The sequence below is a fragment of the Varroa destructor genome, unplaced genomic scaffold (assembly GCF_002443255.2).
Source record: "Varroa destructor unplaced genomic scaffold, Vdes_3.0 BEIS01000006.1, whole genome shotgun sequence".
Taxonomy (NCBI): Eukaryota; Metazoa; Arthropoda; class Arachnida; order Mesostigmata; family Varroidae; genus Varroa; species Varroa destructor.
The window spans coordinates 961704-986996 of record NW_019211459.1 but is presented as its reverse complement, the minus strand read 5'-3'; the positions used below and the strand labels follow the sequence as shown (position 1 = coordinate 986996).

Below are 25293 nucleotides of genomic sequence, written 5' to 3'. Positions count from 1 at the left end.
TTTCAGGATAACATTGACTAACAACGAGAACGGAATAGTGACTATACGAAACATAGCAATAGTACTGAAACTAGTTCTTAATATTACTAAAGAATAAAACTTAATTCGGTAATGTAAGTAGTTAAATATAATTGTGGTTACGGCATTACAGTAGTGCTTATGCACGAAAAAGTTCTGATCACAGCTTACCGGTAGTCTATTGCCATATCAAAAAAAGTGGGGAAAAGTTGTCGAGAAAATTATCCCTCACTTGGTGTTGATGTCTTTGCCTAATGCAACAACTGTATATAATAAACCACTATTGCAGCACGATGTAGAAACCTTCATATGTCAAAACCGGCGTCGCTTGACCTAATCTACGTGAACATACCTAAACTGCAACTGGACAAAGTTGATACATGTGAATGTTTGTTGTTGTATTGTGCTAGGGTTATTTTTGTATATTAATAATTAATGTGAAATCAAAATGTTCGTGAAAAGCCCGTGAAAGACACGTATTGGATCTTTGTTCTCCACATAGCCTTTCTTTCTCTGTGAATTCATGAACAAATCTGTGAGTCTCGTCTTTATTCTAGATTTGAAAGTTCTTGTTTTGATAATGGCTACGTATAATGTTGAAGTAATGTAAATACTTGGAAACAGAAGTTAAGTATTTTAGAACAAAATAATAATCAGGTCATACAGTCCAATTAAGAGGGAAATCGGCTCAAAGTGTAGTGAATCATACCACTGAGAAACTGGCTATGATGATGAGGAAACCGCATCACCTAGGCTATCAGTTTACTTCATCAGTAACTGCTACAGATATTTTTAAGCTTATCTAAACTGTTTGTTGAAGAAAGATTAATTAAGAAAAGATGGCACTTGGACTTTAATATTCGCGAACCGAAGACGAAGAGTACTTCTTGGGACTTACTTGCTTGCATATTTTTTTGTTTGCCACATCCGCATCGTCACCTGAGCCACCTTATGCTTATAACTGTATCGTAATTGAAAACAACATAAAATAATATGTATTAAGGTTATAATATAACACCTGACATATTTCATTACTTAAATTTATGCCGCAAATCGCTTAAGTTTCATTAGGGTATATTTTATCAGGGACAGCGAAACAGTGGCCTTTCGATCTGGACGATAAAGAGGTGAAAATTCACGCACTTTTCGTTTGGGTTGAGAGCAGATTTGACGGCAGTAAAAAGTAGAATTTGTTAGTGCCCTGTAACCCTTGTCCATAGTCATACACGCACTAATGATTTTTTTTCATGTAGTGCGGCGGATTGACAAAGATTCTTTTTTATTACTTTTATAGTTTCGTCGGTTTATAGCAAATTATGCATGTTCAACTATATATTATGGATGTGGTTAACTTAAACCAAAAGTATTTATGATAGCATTGCAATAAAAATCCAATAGTAATAATAATGATAGTGCAGCAGCGCTCTGTCTAGTTGCTTTCAGGTTCAATAAATAAACGTATCTTACATTACGCGTTGAACACCCTTTATATAAATGCTCATTACATGATAAGGCCTGAAATGCGTATGCGATTCATTGCCGTTCCTTTTTTTTTTTTATATAATCTCAATATCTCAAAACCTCGATCGATTACGTTAATTTACAAAAACGGATATTGAATCCCTTCAATGCAAGAACGAACTTCGCTGAAACCTTTTTTTCGGGCCATTCTAAAGAATGAGCGGAGCACTCTGTCGACTTCAGAATATTGGCGTCCTGACTACCTAATCTACCCGAGATAATACTTGGTAGTATGTGCCCCTATATTTTTGTTGCCTCTTAAAATCATTCAACGATCCTGTGTCTTCGCTGTTTCAGGAGACAATCCACGGAATAATTTCAATGCATTTATAATAACAAATCGAATCCCAAGATTATCGTTACTTTGTTTAACCTTATATCCGCTTTTACAAAGTAACCTATAATTCATAACATTAGGTAAATAAACGTAGATAAATAATAATGTTACCAACCACTACAAGTCAAGTAAATAGAATTCAAAAGATTTAAGTTTGGCTACATATGCGTTTACAACTGACAACGGCAAAAAATTACACTATTTATCGTAATTACCTGTCGCGGATTTTATCTTGGACAAGACAAAATATTATGGGAAAGCTTCATTCGGTGTACGCTTTGTTTAGTTAAGATCAATTGAATGCCGTGCTGTAATTGCAGGCGATGCGGAGATCCCCACTGTCTGGAACCCCTCATTTTAGTAAGGCTGGTTGCACCAATAGGTTAAAGCTTTGGAACACTGAAAAATGACCAAGATGCAAATTCATCGCGTGACACGTCCGCTGAAAAGACGTTGCTTTGACCGTAGTACTAGTTCTGTCGCGTACAATAAATTATATCATGACTGGCCTCTATTTGACATGCTTACTTAACCAACAGACGATTGGTGTTTCAAATAATTTCAACGGCGTTCTGCATAGAGTTGTTATGAACTACCTTTTAGCCGTAATATTCATAAAGCGTTGCTTTCTCGACAACGGCCCCCTATCACCCAGAACAACCCCAAATAAGACTTTCTCGAAGGGTGGAGGACATCATTGAGGACTAACCTTTCTATAGTTCTATTTTTTACAACTTTCGTATTGCGTCGCTGTCGATGATAGGCATTTAGTCTTTATATTCGCGTTTCCGTTCATCATCTAACTTCTAACAGTATGAATGAATAACGATGTTGAATATCTGTTAAAATATCCGATATGTTCTCTCTAGAGAATTCACAGCCATTGTCATAAGAAAATCATAGATTAAAGAAAGTATCGATTTTTCTAAACGGCCAATGAATTCTACTATCGTATAATAGTGAACGTCGAAAATATACTATTGGTGGTTAGCTAACACTATTAGAACTTGACCACCATATACGGTAAGGAGAAGGTGTATATAGAGTTATGGTTTGATTTATGCTTGCATTATATGATACAATTATGCAAACGCACTGAGGCTACAGAGTTATTTATGTGATGCCGTGCGCCATTAGCAAAGCAACATTCACTGTTAACCGCGAATAATACGGCCGATCAAGAACGTACGGCTAACATATCTGTTGTTTACGCAAAAATTCAAGGTTAGTTAGAGTACCCAATCGATATTATAATATCAATAGTAATAATAAATGATTTAACAACTGAAATCGAGATGAAAGCACCAGAAAGTGGTGGACGGAGACGATAATTTGATAATTGATTCTATGACAGTATAGACATAGTCAATAACTGCACCATCTATAACAAGATTTCTACAAGGACCAAAAGTGAGGACGAGGAGTGTGTAGTTACAATATAAAAACATGCGCACGTATAAGTACGGTCGCAAATTTCTTCTTTAAACTGTGATCGCCACTGACAGATACTATGCTCTTATTATTATTACTGAATGCAGACGTAATTCCATAAAAAACGTTGTTATTTTCTAGAAGAAAGCAAAAAAACGAAGTGTAGCTCCAGTGAGGAACTGACTCAATAAAAAGATGTACGTGGCTTTTTTTAGAGAAACGCTCTGTTTTCATTTCCGTTACGGCGACTCTGGTCTTTTAGGAAATCAAGTCATGAATGTCTAATATGTAGTAACAAGCTATGTTTCATAAGCTCACAGCAGGTGTTGACACAACAAAATCTCCATAAATATGTTAGGCTATTCACTAGTTATAAGTGTCCACATTCTGCCATTACTGGTCGAAGTAATAAACCTGGTTGGCGTCGAATATAGCGACCTTAACAACAAACTCACTAGTAAAGTTCCTCGAAACAGGCGAGTTCGTAAGTTTTAATTTTTATTTATTTTATTCAATGGCATTGATGAAGCCCACGCCTGATCGAACCTACTTGTGTGGAACTGCACATTGCAGAGTTACTGTGCAAAACAATGTAAATTGTACAGTTCACAACGAGAACTGGTTGCTCTACGGAACTGTTTCTTGGTTCAGTAAATCTAACTTCTATGGCTATCGGCAGCTTTGTTAGCGTTGACTGTTACCTAAATGCCTCTGTGTTTCGAGTTTTATGCCCGACAGTGCCGTAAGGCCTTTCATTAGGTCGCTGGCCGCCTCTACGCAATGATGCGTGCTGGCTCCCTGCTTATAAAGGTGCTTGTCAGTCCAAGCCACTGCGTCGACGACAAATATTTGAGGTGAAGCAAACACTTCTTAATAAGGAAATGAAGTATCAAAACTTAATCTACTAGGATAATTACCATTAATTGATAGAAGGGATGGAGCGGCAGTCATATGTTTTGTCGCCGTAGTGAAGGAGGTAGGGTGAAACGTTTAACACACAGGTTTATTCCAACCACAGACCTAAGCAGCATGTACTTTATATGCTGACGTGATAAATGACATGAGTTTTGTAAGGTGTGATTTTAACAAAGGTTACATTATGAAATTACTGCTAAGCTTACAGTTATGTGCATGGTGTTAAATAGAAAAACGTTTACAATCACACGCTTTTGGTGCAATTCAAATGATTTTGAGTTCTATCCTTCCTCCAATGTTCTTAGCTCCATTGTTAAATTTAGTCAAAGCCATTTTAGTAAAAGGCTTAATAAAAGTATTCAACTAAAGGCGAGCATGGCTACTGGTCCCCAAGATCATATAGTTTTTGTAATGGTTGATACCACGTTCGTGTTTGGCATTTGAAGTGTAAGATCTGTAGATCAGTTAAAGAAGGTAAACAAAAAAAAATGATTAAAGGCTGGCTGTATCATTCTATACTACTGATACTAAATCAAAATTTAACAACGTGGCAGCTGATGTACATCGTGTTTTATATATACTTTCTCAGGAGACCCCATTTATACCCAGAATTCTATGTGTATTAACATTTATTGGCCACCAATGAAGGCTGCTAAGGACAAGAGGATGCGTACCAGCAAAAACAATCTAGAATGACCTGCTTTGGATATAGGTAACACATCTTCATAAGTCAACGATAACTTTTAACAGTGTCATTCAAAAAAAGATTTTATCTTCAGCGTTGGCTCAGTTGGCGTAATATAAGATCCAACTATGCCTGAAACTACGCACTTAAGTTGATGCATTCTCTCAAACCTATCGTATACGACTCGTGCGACTTCCACAACAAAGATAGTAATCAGATCATCATTGAACTAATGTTTTGCCAGTCATTATTTTTATATAAAAACTAGAAAACGCTTAAGTTTTTACCTTTTGCTGATTGTAATTTATTGGAATACTTCCTGTGGACAAAATAGCCACAAAAAATTTGTTACATACGGTTTCTAAAAATATAAATATGTTTCGGACAATCAGATGATACCTTGCGGTGTCTGTCAGTCTCATTCACTGTGGTCAGTTAAATAAATAGATTAACTCTACACCCGTGGCTCTCCTTCCTCTACATCAAATTATTCACGGCGCGCCTGTACAGAACAGTAGTGACATGACTGAGGTTTGAGTATGGCCAGACCCGGTTGAAAGTGACTCTGAACGAAACAAAAATATGAACAGAGCATGCGTCAGATTCCTCCCCAGTGACTACACAATTATTCAATGGTAGTGCCCCAGATTCCAAGCGCTAAACGGTTAAAAAGTTCGATTCCCTATGTTGTCTATCCCTGAATATATCCTGCAATTCATCTTGAGCGGTTGGCTGGCTTTTGTGTGGTTCTTGTCGTAGCAGTGCCATGACACTTGAGCTTATATTAGAAGCACGACATTTTTGCTTTACATGATGTTTTGTGTGCGTTATTGAGCTTCAGTTGTAGAGGATGCACAGATAATACTTGCCACGTAACGACACAACCACGTATAGAAATAAAGATGTGTACATTCAAAAGTAAAGGCCAGTTCTTGGTGTAATCAAGAGAGTAACGTTTTACAATAAGTGCAACGCCGGTTATATCTAGAAATTTAATTAGTGATGTCATTGTTATCAAATTTTGGGTAGCTCGTGACAATTCCGATGGTTGGACGCGACTGCGTAGGTTTCGATTCGCAATGCATAGCGGTAACCGTAAATATTGTACGGTTATTTGCTCCAGTTCTTGTGTAGTTGGTATAGCCTCAAGCCCGCTATTTGAATCTATGCGTGCAAGCTTTTGGTAGAATCGCTGACGATGACAAGGACAGAACACATCGCCGCCCGCTCTGGTCCTTTTCTACACCAAAGTTCAAAGTCAGCTGCTCGAGCTAAGACTTCGGGGTTGTGGCATGGAGCTGAAGCCAAGCTGGAAAATGGCCGACGCTAGCCCAAAGCTTACATAGTCCACTAGCTCATCTTGCCGCGTAGCTTAGCTCACTAACTTATATGTCCGGTCACCGTTATCTGGCAGGCCAGTGCGCATCATTTCTTTGTTAGTACGCTCAACTACTTCTACTAGTGCTACCGTCGCTACAACTACGTCTACTACAGTAGCAGCGGTTGCGAGTGCAGCAGCCCATACTGCCATTGCTGCCAAACAGACCAAGAAACCTCGGACTGTTCAACCGCAGTAACTCAGCGGGTGAGCCGTTTAGGCGTGCATACAGACGTGAAAACTCACGTTATTGTTGTTACTGCGCCCGCCTTGTCTTGCCATCTGTGGTGTTTTATTGTATTAATGTAGCGGGGAGTCAGGCTGGTTACCGAGCAGGGCTGACAGCAAACGACGACCGTCGTTTGTCGTAAGGAGGACCCACCCATAGGCAGCCTGGGTCGCCGCTATACTCTAGTTCCTAGCACTCTCCATAGATCGGCGCTATTATCAGACACCGCTCGCCACCGCTATACAATAGCAGGCGCCGTAGCAGGGCTCTGGGAGGTCCACCAGGAAATGGACCTCTGTGATCAACCACTCTCCGTCGTAGAACTGCCATCTCTGCTTTCTAACTCGTGACAGACTTCTAAACTGCATATAATCGGTACCTATAGGGCTTTACGGCGGCTCGCGCTGTGACGCGAGCTAAAATCGCTGACGCTGTCCCATACACCCACCTCTAAAAGGCTTGCTCTTTCAAATGAACTAATAGCCCAACTGAACCTGATATTAAGTTAGTCTTTGTTATATGGCAGTTCCTAATTGCGAGAAATTCGAAGAACCGGGAGATACTTCACGACACTTTTAATAGTCCGTTCTAGCCATACAGTAAATCAGATCCAGTCCTATCTGTATTTTACAGTTTATCCTTTGGACAAAATGGACTCATTACATAAACATTTGTTAGGATTGTGAACATGTGTATGATTGAAGTTACGATTGTGGTAAAGCTTGTAACTATTTTTTGTATCGAAAAAATTCAGGCGGATGCATCTTATAGGAGTGCCGCTTGCTTCTTCCAGCATTGAACTCCCCAAATAATAAAGCACACCAGAAGTGTCCTTTGTGTAATGTAGTTTTAACTATAAACCCTGCTCGGCAAAAATTGTTCAATTTGGGTCTCAGTGCAACACTAACCCATTCATGGTGCTTTCTAAGTAAACGGTAAATATAGAAAACATTCAGTCGCTCGAGCACCACGGTTAGATGACAGAATATTTTTCCAATAATTTCGTAAAATTAGTGCACTGAAGCATTCCTTATCGACGATAAATTCGAAAAATGCTATTTCTTAAGTTCTATTCTAACGTGCCTAGAAGGACAGCATTCGAAGTATTTGTAAATAATTGCGTGTTGCTACCTTTGAAGTGTACACCGTTTTTGTGATTATAAATAATAGAAAAATATCGAAACATTACAAGGCCTACGAGGACGAGTATTAAATAGTTTTCCCCATACTTTGCGATACAAGCCATGACAGAGTTGAACCCAGTTTTGAAAATAGAAGGCCTGACCTGCCCTGGTCCAGCCATAGGGTCGCATCGGACCTGTAACCCTAACTAAGGAGAGAACGAGCCTTGCGCTGGCAGCTTGACCAAGAGTGCAGTTTGGTCACAGCTCTGGTGCGAGCACCCGCGATTCTTGTGTCATGCAGTGTGCGTAGTGAGTCAGCATGACGCTGAACGTGTAATTTCTCAAAAGTGTCTACCAAAAATGGTGCGTTGCATCCACCGAGGAGTTTGAAGATTTTTACTCTGCAACTTACAAGGAATATTTTAAAATTCTGGACACTTTTAGTGCTGGAAAAGAAGCCAGGAGATATCAGAAAGGAAGACAGAAACGCTAGACGTAACAGCAAAACTTCAAGCAAGAACTTCAACGGTGATTGTAGCACAAGATCTCTAAGATTCGAAGACAACCACAAACTGCCACCCTGGGGGCCAGTTCGGTACGTGATACATATGTATATATCGAGGAACAGAATTACAATTGGACTATACTAGCGCTTGTGATATAAGTGATAAAAGGTTGGTATTAAATAGTGCAATATTGTACTGTTTCAGATTCAAACAGTGGCTGCAAATTCTAATTTCCTAATGATAAGGCTAGCTTCCAAAGCATTCTAGACCTGCTCTATTTTCGATAAGATTGGACTAAAATATTGCCAAAGGCAGTAATGGCCGCTGTATACCTGACCCATTAAACCACACATATAAGAAATAGATTGAAGCTATTCCAACGTGCATAATATGAGGAAACACCGTTCTTTATGTAAAAATCATTCGCAACGACATTTTGGCGTAAAATTTAAAAACAACTACTGAGAAATGCTCCTCAGGAGTGGGACGAAAATCTTCTGTGAGAATTGCTCCCCTGTTTCTTGCTTGTATATCTGAACTTGTCGTCAAAAAAGTGGTTCCTAGAAGCATAGGTCATCAATTTCGCGTGAATGATCTGAAATGATATAGTTTCTATAGTAGTCTTTGTGTTAAACCTCAAATGACGCGTTGCCAAGATGGGGTGACGACAACGATTTTTTAAACAGCGGTGCCTAAAAGTGCATTTCATTATCATCGAGTCAACACAATTTTGTATGTTCCAGGTTCGCTTTAGAATTCTGACAATTGAGATATAAAATTCTGTTTGCGATACAGTTTTCCATTCTTTCGCTACTTCCTGTATTACTGAATAGTAACGTGGTTGTGCCTATATTGAGATGCACCATCTATACACTAAAGGATACCTACCCAACGACGCCCGAGAGAGTGTGAGAAACATTCTCGCGGAGAACGAATGCAAGATGAGACGTTCACATGAAGTTCCTTGTGCTCACGCCGATCAGTGAGTCGCACGATACAGCTGATTCTACGATGTTCTAAAAGCTGGAAAACTTTAGATGATAGCTGAATTTTTCATTTTTCGAAACAACATGACCGGAAGTGACAGAAGCCAGACTTGCAACGTAACTAAAACGATCTCGCGTGCAAGCTGGTGCTTTTATTGAGATGGAAGGTTGTGTAATTTCAATAATAATGACGGTGACTAATACCTAGATGGTACCTACCGCGCACTACCTTGAATCGCCCCGTTTGACTGACAAAGAAGCCTTTGCGCTACGTATATGACTAGTCATCATAATTCGTACAGCTAGCGAGCATCTTTTCAAGCCCAAGCTGCCAAAAACAGTTTTGAGTGGTAGTTTCCATAGTAACGGCTAATCGAAAAGCCATTCTTGCAACGTACTCATCATCGTCCTAAGTTGGCAATGCTCAATTCGTATTCAGATGAATAATTATTGGCTGTAGCAACTATCCCGATGAAAGCAGACGAGGTTATATGCATGGAACATGGTACACGGAAATCGATCATTCTTCTATCGATTCGAATACAATTTTCCATATACACTTTTTACTTCTATTTCGTCCGAAAGCGATCATTCAAAATCAATAACTGCTTACGCTCGTATTGGCCTGTTTGTTGCTACTCGCAGGTACATCGTCCTGTGTGTCTACATCTCCTGCCAGAAAAAAAGGGAAATAGAGGAGAAGTTGGAGGTCTTGCAGTAGGTTAGAGCAATCTGAGAGTGCAGCAACACTCACCTTACAAAAGCTGAGTGTTAGCCAATTATCTTAGAAACAGGAAACAAATCTTGGTCTCTAGCCAAAGTGATTCGGTTGTGTGTTAATCTGTTTATCTAGTCTATGCGTTCTCTGTAGAAATCGGGCACCGACGATGCCTGACCTTTTATGTTGCTTTCGAGCAAATTACCAGCAGTCAATCACACCAGTATACAAGCGCTGACAAACCAAATGCTATTCCCTATTGAGGATACAAAAAAAAACGGGGACTGCCCGGTTAATGTCGTTTCCAGTATGACTTCCAAACTGGATACATCAAGTCACATTCGATGAGATATAATATTATAAATACGCTGCATTCTATTTGTGGCAAACGCTTGGATGATGGTCACTTATTTTCTGACGGACCGACCATCGACTAGAAAGGCCTGAGGAACCAGTCTCGTACCGACTTGCATTTACACTAGAAGCATGTATTTGACGGAGCGTGTCGAATAGAAGGCATAAAAACTAACCCGTTTTCCGTTGTGCTCTATCTTAAAGCTTCGCCGATTTCGAGGCAGTAGAACTACCACGGTCGAGACTATAATAATTTACCTCACATAGGTGCTGATAGCGGCATAACTAACTGACCATAACATCGGGTCATATCTAGAAAACTCGCCAGTTCGCACTATTACAGTTCCAATTTTCTTTGGTTATCTTCATTTTTAATATTTCGATCATTCCTGTAGAAAACCATTAAAGGGTCAATAGGCACTCCATTAGCTTCCAAAACGGGTCACCAAACCGCGATCAGCCAAAGAAAGCACCAGAGGTAACCTGTTATTTTGCCATTCCAAAAAAGTTTTGATGATTTATTTTGTAATGAAATTTTCTGATGACTAACATCGGTTTGATACTGTCCGGTGGCATATGTTTATATCGTAGTTATCTGATGATGATCGCGCGATAGATGTATTTTGGTTTAGTCAGTCAAATTATTACTTAAGTCTCTGCGCTTTTAAATTAGTTGCTAAAACGCGCCGCCTTTTGCTACGGTTGGCGTATTTCTCGCTGAAAGTTACACTAAAAGTTTTATTCCAATATATATATTGTTTGATTGATTAGATTACAGAATCTCCTCAGGCATTTTTCTATCAATGTTTCGGTTGAGCGAAGAAAAAGGAGTTAAAAGTTTATTAAGTGTTGCAAGTGCTATGACAGTGCTCTTCCTACATTCTTCGTTAAAGCTCGCGCGGTTGTATGCGTATGTAACTTTTTTTGGATACTCCGCAGGCCTTGTTCTGTATTCCCGTCATTTATAGGAGCTTGGTATTTTTTGTCGGTGGCAATTGTGTGTGGCAATGCAAGGGGATAGGTTGTGCAGGAAACAATGATTAAGTAAACATTTATTTCAGACTCGCGAAAGCCGTCAACGCTCGGAAATGAGCAAAAAAAGCTTAGCGGTGAAAACAGCGCATGCAACAGCGGCGGCAGGGAATGGTATTGCTGGTCATGCAGCCGTGGGCGAGAATGATGAGACGAGCAATACGGCGTTGCCCGCGTTCAATACCCCGAACGCCGCTGAATCAGGTTCACCGACTCCTGCGACAATCGGAAAGCCGATCGCAGTCCTGAGAAGTGGGGCCAATCCCACTGGCGGCGGCCCACAACAGGTGCGTATCATTGTGCCCGACCTGTAGCCAGCGAATCATCGATGGAATAACGATTAGTCATTGTTCACTTTGGCGTACGTTCCTAACTGTGAAACTTTTTAGAAAAACGAGTTTTTCAGGTACTTTAGTTAGGGTGCGCTAGAAGCCAACGGGAGACAGGTAACCTGATAAGACCACAGACAGTGGCGAACTTGGGTCAAATCGTTTTTTTTTGGGGAACGTTTTAGTACGGTTTAGTCATACAGGTCGGTGTGTTTCGACCACATACGTACTCCATGTTGGTTCGCAGGAACCCATCAGTTCGGAAGAATACTCTTCATTTTAAAAAATAAGGCAATCTAAACGCTTGTGAGGCTAGGTTGCCGATGAATTTTCTGCGGATGAACTCGCCAATTGCCGCGTTAATCCTGTCTCGTGTAGCTGAGTGAGCAGTGCGCCAAGATGTTTTGTTTAAATTGTACATTATTATATCGGTCTTGATATCTGTTCATATTTAGATAAGTCAATTATCCGGGCTATAAGCCAACCGCCGGCTATTTGATTGCTTCATTCCTTTCGTAATGATCATTTATATTCTTGGCGATCACATGACTGCTGTTATCAGGGAGCTAGAAGCTAGTGCACCCCAATTTCCCTTAAATCATCTAATACGTCCCGAAGCTGGAATAGTTGCGGCCCATGTTTTCAAATATCAATCAAATTTAATGTTTTACCCCTTCCTGTAAGCAGTTCCGTATTCGGGAAGATTCGGAGAGAAATTACATGATTATTCTAGTCTACAAAACAACTTACCCTTAAGCTTTATTCATCCATTCACATATGTTTTTTTATGTCGGTCATGCCAGTCTTCATGTCGAAATGGGTGAGGATACAGCCTTTTTGCACTGTCCGAAGCTAATTTCCAGGAGATACAACATTTACAGTTGAGCCACCAAGCAACTGCAACTAGACTTCCGCTCTTTTTTCAGTGCGATTTTACCCCATACGCGCCCAGGTTCTACGGACATCTACATTCAACACACCCTAAATGATGGTTGCGGTTGGCTCAAGTTCGTCAAAGACTACCGCACGCTATTCGAATCAATAGCCAACGACTAAGAGGGCAATTAGGCAGAACATAGCCTAGGGGCGAATCTAAAGCTTAAAATCCTTCTTATCGATTCCCGGTATCTAACGATAGGACATGCTCTCTCTTAAATTTTGAGTTAGGAGATCGTAAATCCATGTGTTCGATTTTTCTCAACCCGCAAATTGACACCCACTTATCAGGCAAATCGAACATTGCACTTAAGCAAAACCCACATGGCCCCAGACGAACAAGATCGGTTCGATGTAATAAACTGCCTGGGAGTATTAAAACACTGTTGCTATTGATTTGGTGTCGCAGACCTAGCATTTGTGAATTCGAAAACTTAACTAGCGTTTATTAAGTTGTAGCCAGTTTTGGCGAGGTTTATTTTTGAAGAACGAACTATTTCTCTCAGTAGGAAGCAGCCGCACGTGACCTGTAATGTAAACATATGGACAAGCCTCGTTTCCTATATATATCTATTTCGGAGGTCAAGAATATTCCATTGTAACATTGATCAATCTCTTCCAGTAGAAATATCAAAATAACTGAAAAGGAATTGGTTGGAGCCTCGTGGTCCACATTAACTTCGAAACGTACCAAAAACGTATAACTTAGCCTCCTCTTTCTTAAATATATATGTTCAACTATGATTATACACCGGATGGTTCTCACTTTTTCCTTTCAAGGTGAAGACTTCGAAATGCAACTACTGGCTAGAAAGCGACTTAAATTTTCATCTTAGTGATGATAATCTGAATAGTGATCGTCCAATGAGGTAAAATAAACGATGATTGATTATTTCCTCTACCAAAAACTGTGCGAATCAGTGGTGACGTCGTATTCAGTGCGTTGTCCTAAAACACTCCTTGTGATTTCCCCTTCTTTCATTTTAACTGTGCAGTTCTACGTATATTACCATAATAAAGTTCTATAGTAGCATCTGAGCGATGACCTGGATCAGTTTGTAACCTTTTTTGCTTTTAACATGGTCATCGAGAAACCCGCAAACAGTCATTTTATAAATGTTCTCCTTTTTTAGGTGCCTTTCGCTCAAGTAACTTCCTCATCATCTTTAGCTAATGCAGGCAATAACGGAAGCAATTACGTAAGGTAAGTGTGCAAGTATGATACCCTCTTAGAAGGTTGATTCGAAAAATTATCTAGCTGGCGGACAGCCCAGTTGTTTAGCTTCGTAATAGAAAAATCGCAGGTATGATGTAAACAAGAAATTAGCACGTTAAACTATAATCAGTATATAGGTTTCCACTATGCAGATATTTCCATAGATATATATGTAGAAGAAGACATCTTGTCGTAAACAGTTTAAAACTCCGTTTGGCCGACAATAGTTATTGACAAGTTGTTCAAAGTATGGCCAATGTTAAAAGATGGCCCCGAAAGCTTGAGTTGTTGTATCTCAAAATAGTTTACCTTCAACCGGCATTAAAACCTGCCAAAGTGCATTAATTGTGATATTACGCGTATTCTGTGTCTGTGAACATGGTCGAAACTGAAAATTCAATAGCTTTAAGTAAAATTTTCTGTACCCCTCCCTTTGTACTTTTCAAGAAGCTTTTGTTTTTTGAAACAAACGCCCCCGTAAAACGATTTACTTTTTAAGTGGATAGCAGTGTATACCAGGGAAGGCTATTTCCGAGATCAAACAGATCATGATTAACCGGAACACGCACTAGAGCAAAGTTGTGAGAAAAAAAAAAACCGTAACGCTACATTTTCTAGACAACTACAATACGTACTTAAGAAGTTGACGTGTATAATAAATTTTAGACCTTTCGCGTTTTGAACCGGAAGGGGAATTTAGGTCAGCCTAAGTAATAACAACCATTTCATAGTTAAATGATAGTAATTCCTGTAATTTCTATTAAGCTTACATTGATTTGAACGACTTCTTACACAGGTGTATGTAAATGTATATATTCTAGCTGCCGATTTAAAAAGTGTGAGGTGCACATTGCTTTGCTCTCTGCAAAAAACAACCTCGAATGGAATTCAGGCAGATATCATGGCTGGTAACTTAGGATATTCCAACCAAAGTCACTCTTCACTGCAGAACTCACAGGATGTTAAGTTTAAGCTTTGAGGCAAACCTCTACCTTAGGACTTAGAACAATTCCAAGCAATCTGAAGGATTTAGCTCACAGATGTTCTAAATAGCCACTTGCCATCAAAACAAAACAATATATCTACAATTATAATAATGGACAAATCTCACTGCCGTTATATGTTTATTCATCAGATCCATATCAGTGTCATCAGCCACAGGCGGTCCCGACAGACCCAACAGTGCGCTAAAAATGATCCCGCTATCAGCACGACGTGGATTTTCCATCGAAAGTCTCAGTGGACATGAGCACCAAGCTTCTGATGAAGACGGTGCGTTCTCTTTTTCCACTCCTATGGGCATTGTTAAGTCCGGCGAAAAAGCGACTGAAGAGTACAAACACGAACACAGAAAGGTGAGCAAACTGGGTCTGATGCGCAGGCGGTTGGAAAAATGCTCGTGCCAGTTAGGCTAGCGAGTAGTAACGTGGTAAACAATTAACCTTGAAAACCTGTCAGAATCACATTATATATGGTACTCTTAGTATACTTTATAAAGTATGGGATTATGAAAATCATTTCGTGCACTAAGAATCGAAAATTTGGCCAGGGTTAATATATTATAGAGCAAGAATTAGCATTTTCTTGTATATTTATAAACAAAAAGTCTTGGAGAACTCCAGGTGAAGAATCGAGTTCCTAATCCTACAGTAACTTCGCAAATTGGTTAATGGTTTGCGACGATACTCATGCCCCGGCTATCTAAGTTACCTGATGATAGAGACGCTGCCAAGAGAAATTCTTCGTACAGCTCCAAGTATATAAATAAGCTTTATTACTTTGCTAGTTGTATTATTGAACAGAGAAAGCGTGTGTCGAATACATTTATTAGATGATAATTGATTGACACGACCTCTTAATTGGAGTAATGCATGAGAAATTGATGTATAAGTAACGCTTGCTCTACTTACTTCAACTTTGAGCCTTTTCAGTATAGAAAGCTTGTTGACTCTTGAAAGGAAAGTTTGTCATCTTCCTCAAAGCTATCTGATATAATCTCCATTATATGTACTTATTAGACTCATTTTCCATCTACATGTTTAAAAGCAGGAGATATTTTTGCGCATTTCTTTATGAAACGCCTTTCATCTATGGTGTCGAGAAGAGACACTGAATATAGCAAATTGCCATTAACAATGGCTACAAAATGATTATGTAACACTTGTTAAATATTAAATAGTTCTGAATATGACGCAATTGTCATGTCGTATAGGTATACCTGTCAATCGCGGTCCTTAAACATCTCGGACATAGAAAATACAATCAAGGTGGCGCTCGTTCGAAATGGTAAAACTTTAATACTGCCTCAGTATAGTAGTAGTATGTAGTGGCAAATATGTCATGCAGATTTATTGCCGTATCTTATACAGATATCAACGTCAAATATTCGTAAAATTATGAAGGATGGGGTAATCCAGGAGACTCATGAAACAACAAATCAACAGGTGAAAAAGCTACAGGCTGGAGACCTTCACTACCACGAGGCGAGGCATACCCAGCAGGTTAGGAAGCAACTACGCGCTTTTAACTTAAGCTATATATAACATATAATAAGATCGCGTGTTCCTTTTACAGCAGCACGAACGAACGAACGAGAGCGACACATAATAGGTATATAAAGAGTGCCGAAAAAAATCGTTTAAGAACTGTGTAGTTTTCTATTTCAGCTTACACATTATTGCAATAAAATCGGGACCAGGCCAAATAATAGAGCCTATCATTGATTTTATTTGAGCTATTGTTGCCAAATGAATATTACAGGCCATCTGTTATGCATCGCAGCCTAGTTGCATTGGGAGCTTTGCTGAACATTACGACAGAGCTACGCATTGTTGCTCTTCGAGCGAGGACGGACACTTCGAACGTATATAATATAGACCTGAATATCAGCCGTCGACGAAGGCTGAAGGAAGATTCGGAACCTAGATAAACTTTTTTCCGAGTCATAAAAGCCAAGAAGCTGCATCGGTTTTTAAAGTTCACCCCAGTGGTCAAAAGACCAATATTAAAATTCGATGCAATGAAAACTTTAGCTGTAATCGTGCTGATAACTTGATTCACTACTACGTAGACCCGTAAAAAAGAATTATATATATATAGAAGGCTGATCAGGGAGTGGAGATCTGACGTTGTTTGGCTCATAAGGAATCATACTTTATCCATTTGTGCATTAGGCAACCGGTGTGAGTGAGTAAGGCACAGCAGCCGGGTTGTGTGTCCTGTTCCCTGTACTAACATCAAAGCGATGTTTCAAACGTTTGACGTCGAGCGCACGTTTGAAGTGTCGAAGGTTTGCCAGAAAAGCCATATTAGACCATTTCGGTGAATTGGTTTTTCACTAAAAGAAAAAAACAGTGCCGTTTAAGCAGTCAACAATCGAGTCCGCGTTAGACACCGAGTAACCAGTCAATGATATATAAGTAGCATTATTTACGCCCCAAAATTCTTGGAACTATGGGTTGTTTTCGAGGGTGGTCGATAGAATACAGTACGAGATTGTATACAGCTACACAGGTGAGTCTTTAACAACCATTAATGAAATTTTGGATTGCCAAAATCGCTCACATTGGGAGTGAATTCTAGCAATGAGCAATCCCATCATCTAGTTGCTTGGTGCTACTATGACATGCACAGTACTTGAACACATTAATGAGATGACCGAAAAGTTGTCAGCGGATCGAGCCTCACTTGTTAGCGTACTTGGAGAGAATAATTGAAATATTGTTTGTTTTCGTATGATAGCTCCACTCGCTCATATTTACTCTAATCTCCAAGTTAGCGGTATTAGTATTTGCCATAGGAACAATGGAGAAGCAAGTTCACACTATTTAACAGGCCTAATTGTTTCAATAGAAAGCGTTATTTTAACACACAATAGTTGATCCGGGGAGTTGTCAAAGGTGTCGCTGCAGTTCCAATTTGTTACCCCTTCGGTTGTTGGCGAGGCTTTCGTCCTCCTCTCCAGTGGCGTCATTCAAATCTCCACCGTCGTGTATTCTCACGTTGTCGCGAGAAACGTATCGCACAAGGTTCGCATACGATGGCTATTGCATAAAAAAAGTTGATCGTGTTTAATTGCAGTAGTCGCTATGGTATCTGCTGTTGTACCAGAAGACTGTACGGCGAGCATGCATAGTTTCGAACGTTGCGAATTTTCCAATGATAATTTGATTAGGGCAGCGTAGCTGCCTTCAGTGCGCCTGAAGGACTTGCAGCGAAAACTGAAGGCCGAAGTTCGCTTTGACATAAGTGGACTGATGATAAATATGTGTATTGTACCTCTTTTGTAAGTAACAGATGTTGAATACCGACACACTATGTTAATGCTAAGCAAAACAAGGAGGACAGCCATGCATATGAGTGAAATGTGACTGCGCAGGAATATTCATGTAAAAAGTGTTCCGTTTGAAATAATGATGGTTTTCTATACACAGCGTTCAAGTGGAACTGATCTATTTTCCAGGTACGTTTGACTTTTGCGAGGTGGCAAGCTCAGGTCTGAACTTACCGCTGCTTCAAAAGAAAACTAAACTCTCTTTTAAATTCTAGGTGAGAGACAAGTTAGAGGGCGACGGCTATTCGGCTGAACGCGTTGCAGGGAAACGACAGGATCGTAAGGTAGGTGCCTGCAATTTCGGGCTGCGTACGGGCGATTGCGAACGTCTGTACGCGTATGCATCAACGAGAGTTAAACAATTTTGCTCAAGTGCCAGGTTCCCACATTGAAGGGGTCCAAGGTCTACAAAGTATTGTTAGTTCTTTGACGAGATTATGCAGGTGACTTAAGCTCGTATATAGCAATTTGATTTCTATTGAAAAAGACGGTTCATTATACATGTCTGTTTTGGCAACAAAATACTGAGTACGTCTTCTGATCAAGTGTTTCAAACTTTGTATCGAGCTGCTGCTCGGAAAATTCCGAACTGTTACTGATCGCTGTAAATAAAGCCCTAACTATGCATAAATGCTGCATAATTTGTATGAGTAAAGAACGTCATCTTATAACGCCCTAGTGGCTTCAGCGCGCTGGAACATGCCTTCGCCAAGCTTACAGCTCAAGCGAAGTCCTCTGGCTCGATCTCATGTGCTCTAGGTCCTCACATGTGGCGAACAATCGAAGGAATCAAATATGGATGCGAAGGCTTTGTCTACTCGTTTGGTGACAGCAGAAGGGACCATTGACGAGATTGCAATGGCTAAGCAACGCGAGACGCGGCATTTTAACAAAGGTTCACTTCAATAATTTATCTCACAGTAAAATCTACCGAATTAAGATGCGTTCAGCTACGTATCTGCTGTAAACTTTTAATACTATAGAGTAAATCTACCCGTAGATTAGTCATATGTATGATTAACACCGGAAAACTCTAACTTTGATTACTATTCGTTTCAACAAGAGAATATATGTATATTTGCTGAAGACCTAATTGCTGAGGACTGCACACCCTGACGTCAACATTCAGCTTATAGATAATAACTAATAAAATTCATATTAGAAGGCTAATGCTTTTCATTGTCTTCTCCGCTGTTACTATTGACTTTCATAGGCCATTTGCAGGAACAGTATAACGATGGCCAAATAGCGGCCAGTCGGACGGTGGCGAACGCTGCCACTGGTGTCCTGTCAAAAGTCTCGGTGTCACATCGTCAGCCTGTCGAAGGGGGGACGCTTTCCCCTCTCGTCACTTCGCCGGACGGAGGACAATGCCTCACGCTTCAGTCGAAATTTAATTGCAATTATAGCATCCATGATGATGGGCCACCATCTTTGTTATCGACTAATAAATACGCCGGCATCACGCGACAGGTGATCAACCAATAGCGGTTGTGTTTGGATTAGTGCTATTTAATGCCTCTCGAAGGAAGCATTATTCAATAACTAGCGTACAAATAAGCCTAGCCAATTTTTTTGGTTTCGAATGATTCGTTTTCTCCATTTGTTTGATACTTCAGACCATGTGACGAACTATACCGTTGGAAGTCGTAATACAACCACTTGAGAATTCAGAGAGCGATCTGTGTGTCGCCTTTTTTTTGCCTGATTTTTAACGCCGACGTCCAAAAAAAAAGCCTAAATAGAACTAATATCTTATAGTATATCAAGATCTTCACTATAGATTGGTCAAATTCAACATATACTTCGATAAAGGTCAATCAGGAGATGATTAACTGATGCTTTGTTACGACTATACCTTTAATGTACTGAATGTGCATGAAATCACGCAGTACGTTCATTTACGCGCTCTTTCTGTCTGAGTCAGCACCGTGCCATATTTCGTGACGGTAGTACGTTAATGTAACTCGTCCACCTCGCCTGTGCAGGCGTATCAATAGGGGCGCAAAATTTAAATTTCAAATAAAATAGCTCATTTTGGCTACTAAATTTTGATTTCATCACAAAGTAGACACGTGAGAATTACATATGGAGCAACAAATCTGGTAAAGAGAGTTCGTCATCTGGGCATGTGAACGACAACAACGACAACAGATAAACAGTAAGTTCTTCAGCAAAATCGTTCTCAGTAATGAGGGTTATTTTTATGTTGATGGCTTTGTGAGCAAGCCATTAGGAACAATAATTTTCATGGGCGGAAGGAGGCGCATACTCTCCCGCTGTGGCAAGCGGATTCAGCCGCCTGAACCGTGCAACCTAATGCCTCTTTAAATTTTCCCTGGGTTTTTTGAAGTGAAAAATTTATGTCTGCAAGTCCAGGGTCGCCTGCAATCTAGGCAACCGAACGACAGCAAGCGATTAGTCCCAGTTATAGTTATACCGAACCGTAAATAAAATAAGATTTTTCAACGTCAAAAGAATACAGATTTGTTAGCTAGGCCGAAGAGGCTATTCGCCAGATGTGCTGTTACATAATTCCCACATGTCCACTTTATGGTCAAATAAAAACTCTATCTCATCTGGGATTTATATTTTCCGCTCTTATTGGAACGCCCGACAGTAGTTCATGATTCACCCTTGCTTGCGGTAGCATGGAATAGCTTAAGACGTATTGGTCGGCGATCGAATATAGACTAGGTGGTCAAGAATCTCTCTGGCCAGTCGAAGAAAGGCACAAACACTATTAAAAAAAGTGAGATTTGCCGAACTCACGCGTAGCGTGTAGTTGACCTCTGATAAAGTCATGACCCTATTGTTTTTCTATAAACATCGACGAATGTATACTTCCCACTATAACTACACGATATAATCATATCATAAGAGAAGAGTAAGGTGACGGTACACGCTTGCAGTGTTTGTTTGAACGTCTACTTAGTTAACCATATCATATATACGAAAGCCCCGTAATAAGTAGTGCAGTCCGCAGTAGCAACGCATATCTGTAGGGACGAGCTCTTCATCCTAAATTCAGTGCATTTATATTACCTTTCGTTATAGCATTTATGGCTAAGTTACGAAAAGAATAAACAATTCTTTCGATGAACAAACAAGGCTACAGCCCCGGCCGCGGAAATCGGGGGCAATATATAATAACATGGCAAGTATCTTGTTTACGCTGTTTGCCGACGACTATAAACATGAAAGTGAGCTGTCAATAATGTTGACAAATAACGAACATCAGATCAGCCATCGCCTCATTTTAGAAATGGTTTGCGACGTGGTGGACGATATGTGCTTAGAGAAAAGTATTTTATATGGCAGAAATCCGCAAACGCAACACGAATTTGATCTAAAAAAAAAGTGCGCATCTTGTGTCAGTAGCCACTTCACGCGAGCTTCAGATCATTGGCTTTCAGTCCGATGAAAATGTGTAGAATTAGGGCCGAGGTACAAACAATCTTGCACGCTACGTGAGGCATTGAGTACTGACGATTCTGTATCGAAGAGAACTTCACGTTATCTTGCAATTTGCTCTCATTGCAGGTTCAGGATGAATTTAGACAACTGGAAAGCCAGCCTGCTGACGCTAGCCTGGCGATTGTCATTGCGAGCCTCCACGAACATATCCGAGTCTTCATTGAGCGGCTGAAAGACTCTTGCAATGTTGAAGAGTCAATTGAAATACTACAAGTCAGTAACAAAAGCTATCAGACAGATTTGTCACACTTGTTAGATACCTAAATTCACACGATTTTATCACACGATTGCACACAGGCACAACCAAAACTTTATCTTCCTACCAGATGGCCGAGTACATAACATTCACAAGTTGTAAGTGATGCTTAATCCTGTGTGGACCGCAGGTTAAGTTTAAGCAAAAGCAAACGAAAACAAGCGAGGTAATCACAAAATGCCATCCGAAACAGGCCGCTGGCGTGAGGAAATCTAAACCTTCCATCGATTTCGACTGTGCATATATTGAATCGATTCGAACAATATGTGTTAACATATTGGATCATCATGGATTATATGATTCAGTGTAGTTGTTTTTGATTTTGCCATATTTTCACATTTGCAGGCAATGGTGGTCATAGTAAAAAGTGCGTGGTCGGTGCCTACATACTGCCATGAATTAGGTTTTGAGGTGTGCAACGTATTGCGAGAAACCTCTGGACTAGCTCATCTCGTCAAGCTCTGCGATGAGCATATTAATAAAAATAGCCACGACCGACATTTACAAGACAAATTAACCTTTGAGGCGGCCAGCCTTATTGAACAATCACTTTCGACGGAAAATCGAGCCTATATCGTTGCTAATGGCATTGACAAGGTAGGCAGTCAAAACCCTGATGGCCAACTAACTGATGAAGCATCAGATATGATCGGAGTCAGCATCAGAAACAATATAGATTTGAACAGATAGTTATCATTAAAAAAACGTTTATTGAACTGGTTTATTAGATGCCGACGAGGTACTGATAGCTACATCAGTGATAGCTTTGGCACATACAAAAGTATATAGCCAGAAATGTACAAGAGGTCTGAACAATCATTTTATGCAGAAACACGGCGCCGGCATAGGCTCTCCTCGTACGAATTTTGATAAACAAAACCTCTTTTTGGCTACGAATCACCATAGCGACTACAAGCGTTCACCTGTCAGTAACTGAGTAGAAATCAACGGCCGAAGCAGTCAAATCGGCCGCTGATCAAGTTAGATGTTTACCTAACATTTAAGCAACTTGGCGCAATGAAGATCTGCTCTATTTGAATTAGTCATCAACTTCATGTTTTGGCAGGTTGTAAGAGTGGCTATCCAATACGCTTCATCAGCATCGGCAGATAAAAAAACCAGAGTCGGCACGGGCATTCTGTGTCACCTCTTCAAGCACTCAGAGTCAACCTGCTCGTATCTTCTTGAAAATAAGGTCTGGCCATTTTGTTTACTGATTCCAGCTGGCAAATACGCGCCTACATTTAGTAGAAACTATAGGAGATGGCAGTCTACAACGTAGAAAAATAGTTCAGTTAACCTAATTTGAGGATCAATGGCTGAGATGTGTGGCTTCATCGACTTTGATTTTGCATCCGAGAATGATCGTTGTCACATTGGCCTACGCAATAATGATCCTGAGACAGTGAGGCAATCAAGGTCCGATCGATTATCGGATCTCATGTAGCGAAAAATTTGAACGAAGACTACTCAATCGATGCATCTTCGATCTTTTCCTATACGTTTGTTAACACATCATGTAGTTGAGAAGCGATCATGCGATATATTGTATCCTGATAACTTAGGAACAGCTTAGAAAGAAAAGCTAACTAGACACTTTATAGTAGTACTATTGTTGTTTCGTCCGTTGTGAAAAATTTGCTTTAATGGTATTCAATTAACCCACAGGCACTTGAGCTAATAATACAAAATTGTAAGACGACAGATGTGCGGACGTTGCGTAACTGTGCAACCGCTTTTGCTAACCTTGCCATCTATGGAGGCGCAGAGTGCCAGAAAATTATGGTTGATCAACGTCGGTGAGTGATAGACGACGCGTAACAAAAAAAATCAGGAAGGTCACTTTGTAAGGACGATCCAGCTACTAACAAGCATCGATATCTGTCCATGCTCTCTGCATATACTCATAGAGCTCCAAGCTAAAATCAGATATTGTATTCTGTATACTAGCAGCTCCAGCGATTCCTCATGAGCATATACAGTTCTTAACCTAATTGTATACTTACGAATATACGAGATAAGTCTTAAATTTAGTTTCGTTTCCTAAGACGGCTGTGCGCGAGACGTTTAACGTCGACCCGGTTAGACTCGCAAAATTTTTGTGTAGATCTTCTCTGAAACGCAGTGCCGACAATGCTTAACAATGATTATACAATAACCTTTTTCTTGATGCAACTATGTACCCAATCGGATCTTAGAAGTAGACGATCTTTTAGCTTCGTTGTACAGTATAGTGATATTGAAATATGGGCGCTCATCGTGATACGCGCTTGATGCTGGCGAGGAAGAGCGCTCTGTGTTTATGGAAGCGGTTGTTTCCAGCGAAGAGCCTAGGCTGCTGTAGTAGAAGATATTCTTCAAATCTTCATAATAATTAACGGGGTTCCGTAGAGAAGTCTTTATGTGTACCCACATACTTTCATTTGTTCTGTATTTAGAAATTGTTCCATTACGTACGAGCTCTGTGAAATGTCTACCACGTCGAGAATACTGTAAATGGGCTCGTTAGGATAGATCATGAAATTTACGGCAACTGAAAGTATGGGCCTCTATTTTCGTCGTTGTCAGACGTTGTTTGTCACGCGGCTGCAGATCCGAGAGATACGTACTTAACGGGTTCCGCCAGAATCACTTATTGGTTGTGGGGAATAAATGGACGTTTGTAATCTTCTATACCTTGAGAATTGCGCGACCGGATTTTAGTTCTTCGATATGGAAATATCCAGTCACATTGACTTTTGGGGATTCTTTTGCAGGTCTGAAGTCGTGTTCTTGAAAAGAAGCTTGTTTTAAAGCAGAAAAGATAATAGATATGACATTTGCAGGTTAGGTTCAGTATCACCTGCTGCGGTTACCTGTAGCGAAATCTGGGTGCGCAAGGTTTCAAGTTAGCAAATACGGCGTTCAGCATAGATCGATTGGTTAGCTTCAACGTTGTGATAATTAGTACTCAATTACTTTTCGCTTTTAGGAGCTAACGACGTTTACTTTAAACACTTACTTAACGCTTACTAACACGTACTTAATATGCCTGTATTTGTAAGTCGCTGGAAGCTATTGCTGCATATGAGAAGCAACAACATGTAGGAAACTAATTTTATACGAAATATTCGGTACTAAGTGTCCTTAATAGTTAGGCGAAGCCTCCTGTATGACTACGATGTTCACATTTTTGCAGAGCCAATAATAACGCCGGCAACGGTAAAAACAATCGGGCACTTTCCCAACACTCGACTAGTCAAGGCCAGTACCTTTCGCTCGTTCTCATGTGTTACCTCGAACCAAAATACATTTAACGCTTGACCGATTCTTTTCAGTTCCGTGCCAATATGGTTGTTTCCTTTAGCGTTTCACAAAGATTACTACGTAACGTATTGGGCATGCCTCGCCGTATCGGTTCTAGCAGCCAATCACGAAATTGAGGTAAGTGTAGGGGGGGGGGGGGTGCGAACCTGGACGCGCCTTTAACGTCGTAGGCTTTTCCGTTCCGAACTGTTTCTTTCGTAGTCAAA

General features: G+C 40.2%; 1 protein-coding gene and 1 long non-coding RNA gene across 6 annotated transcripts in view; one reads left to right on the top strand and one right to left on the bottom strand.

The window, feature by feature from the left end:
• The window catches only part of LOC111253252 (uncharacterized), a 45558-nt gene that overhangs the window by 9297 nt on the left and 10968 nt on the right, over positions 1-25293 (top strand). For all 5 annotated transcript variants that reach the window (XM_022812395.2, XM_022812396.2, XM_022812394.2 and 2 more), the window contains 12 exons: positions 11264-11521; positions 13633-13703; positions 14851-15070; positions 16085-16216; positions 18264-18332; positions 18808-18943; positions 19262-19521; positions 21592-21738; positions 22127-22378; positions 22848-22976; positions 23450-23580; positions 25099-25204. In XM_022812395.2, the coding sequence (XP_022668130.1) occupies positions 11264-11521; positions 13633-13703; positions 14851-15070; positions 16085-16216; positions 18264-18332; positions 18808-18943; positions 19262-19521; positions 21592-21738; positions 22127-22378; positions 22848-22976; positions 23450-23580; positions 25099-25204 (1911 nt within the window). The remainder of the gene's footprint in view (positions 1-11263; positions 11522-13632; positions 13704-14850; positions 15071-16084; positions 16217-18263; positions 18333-18807; positions 18944-19261; positions 19522-21591; positions 21739-22126; positions 22379-22847; positions 22977-23449; positions 23581-25098; positions 25205-25293) is intronic.
• Positions 8517-9339, bottom strand: LOC147754713 (uncharacterized). Its single transcript, XR_015330740.1, has 2 exons — positions 9033-9339; positions 8517-8739 (listed from the first exon to the last, which is right to left on the bottom strand). It is a non-coding gene; the product is annotated as an uncharacterized LOC147754713 (long non-coding RNA).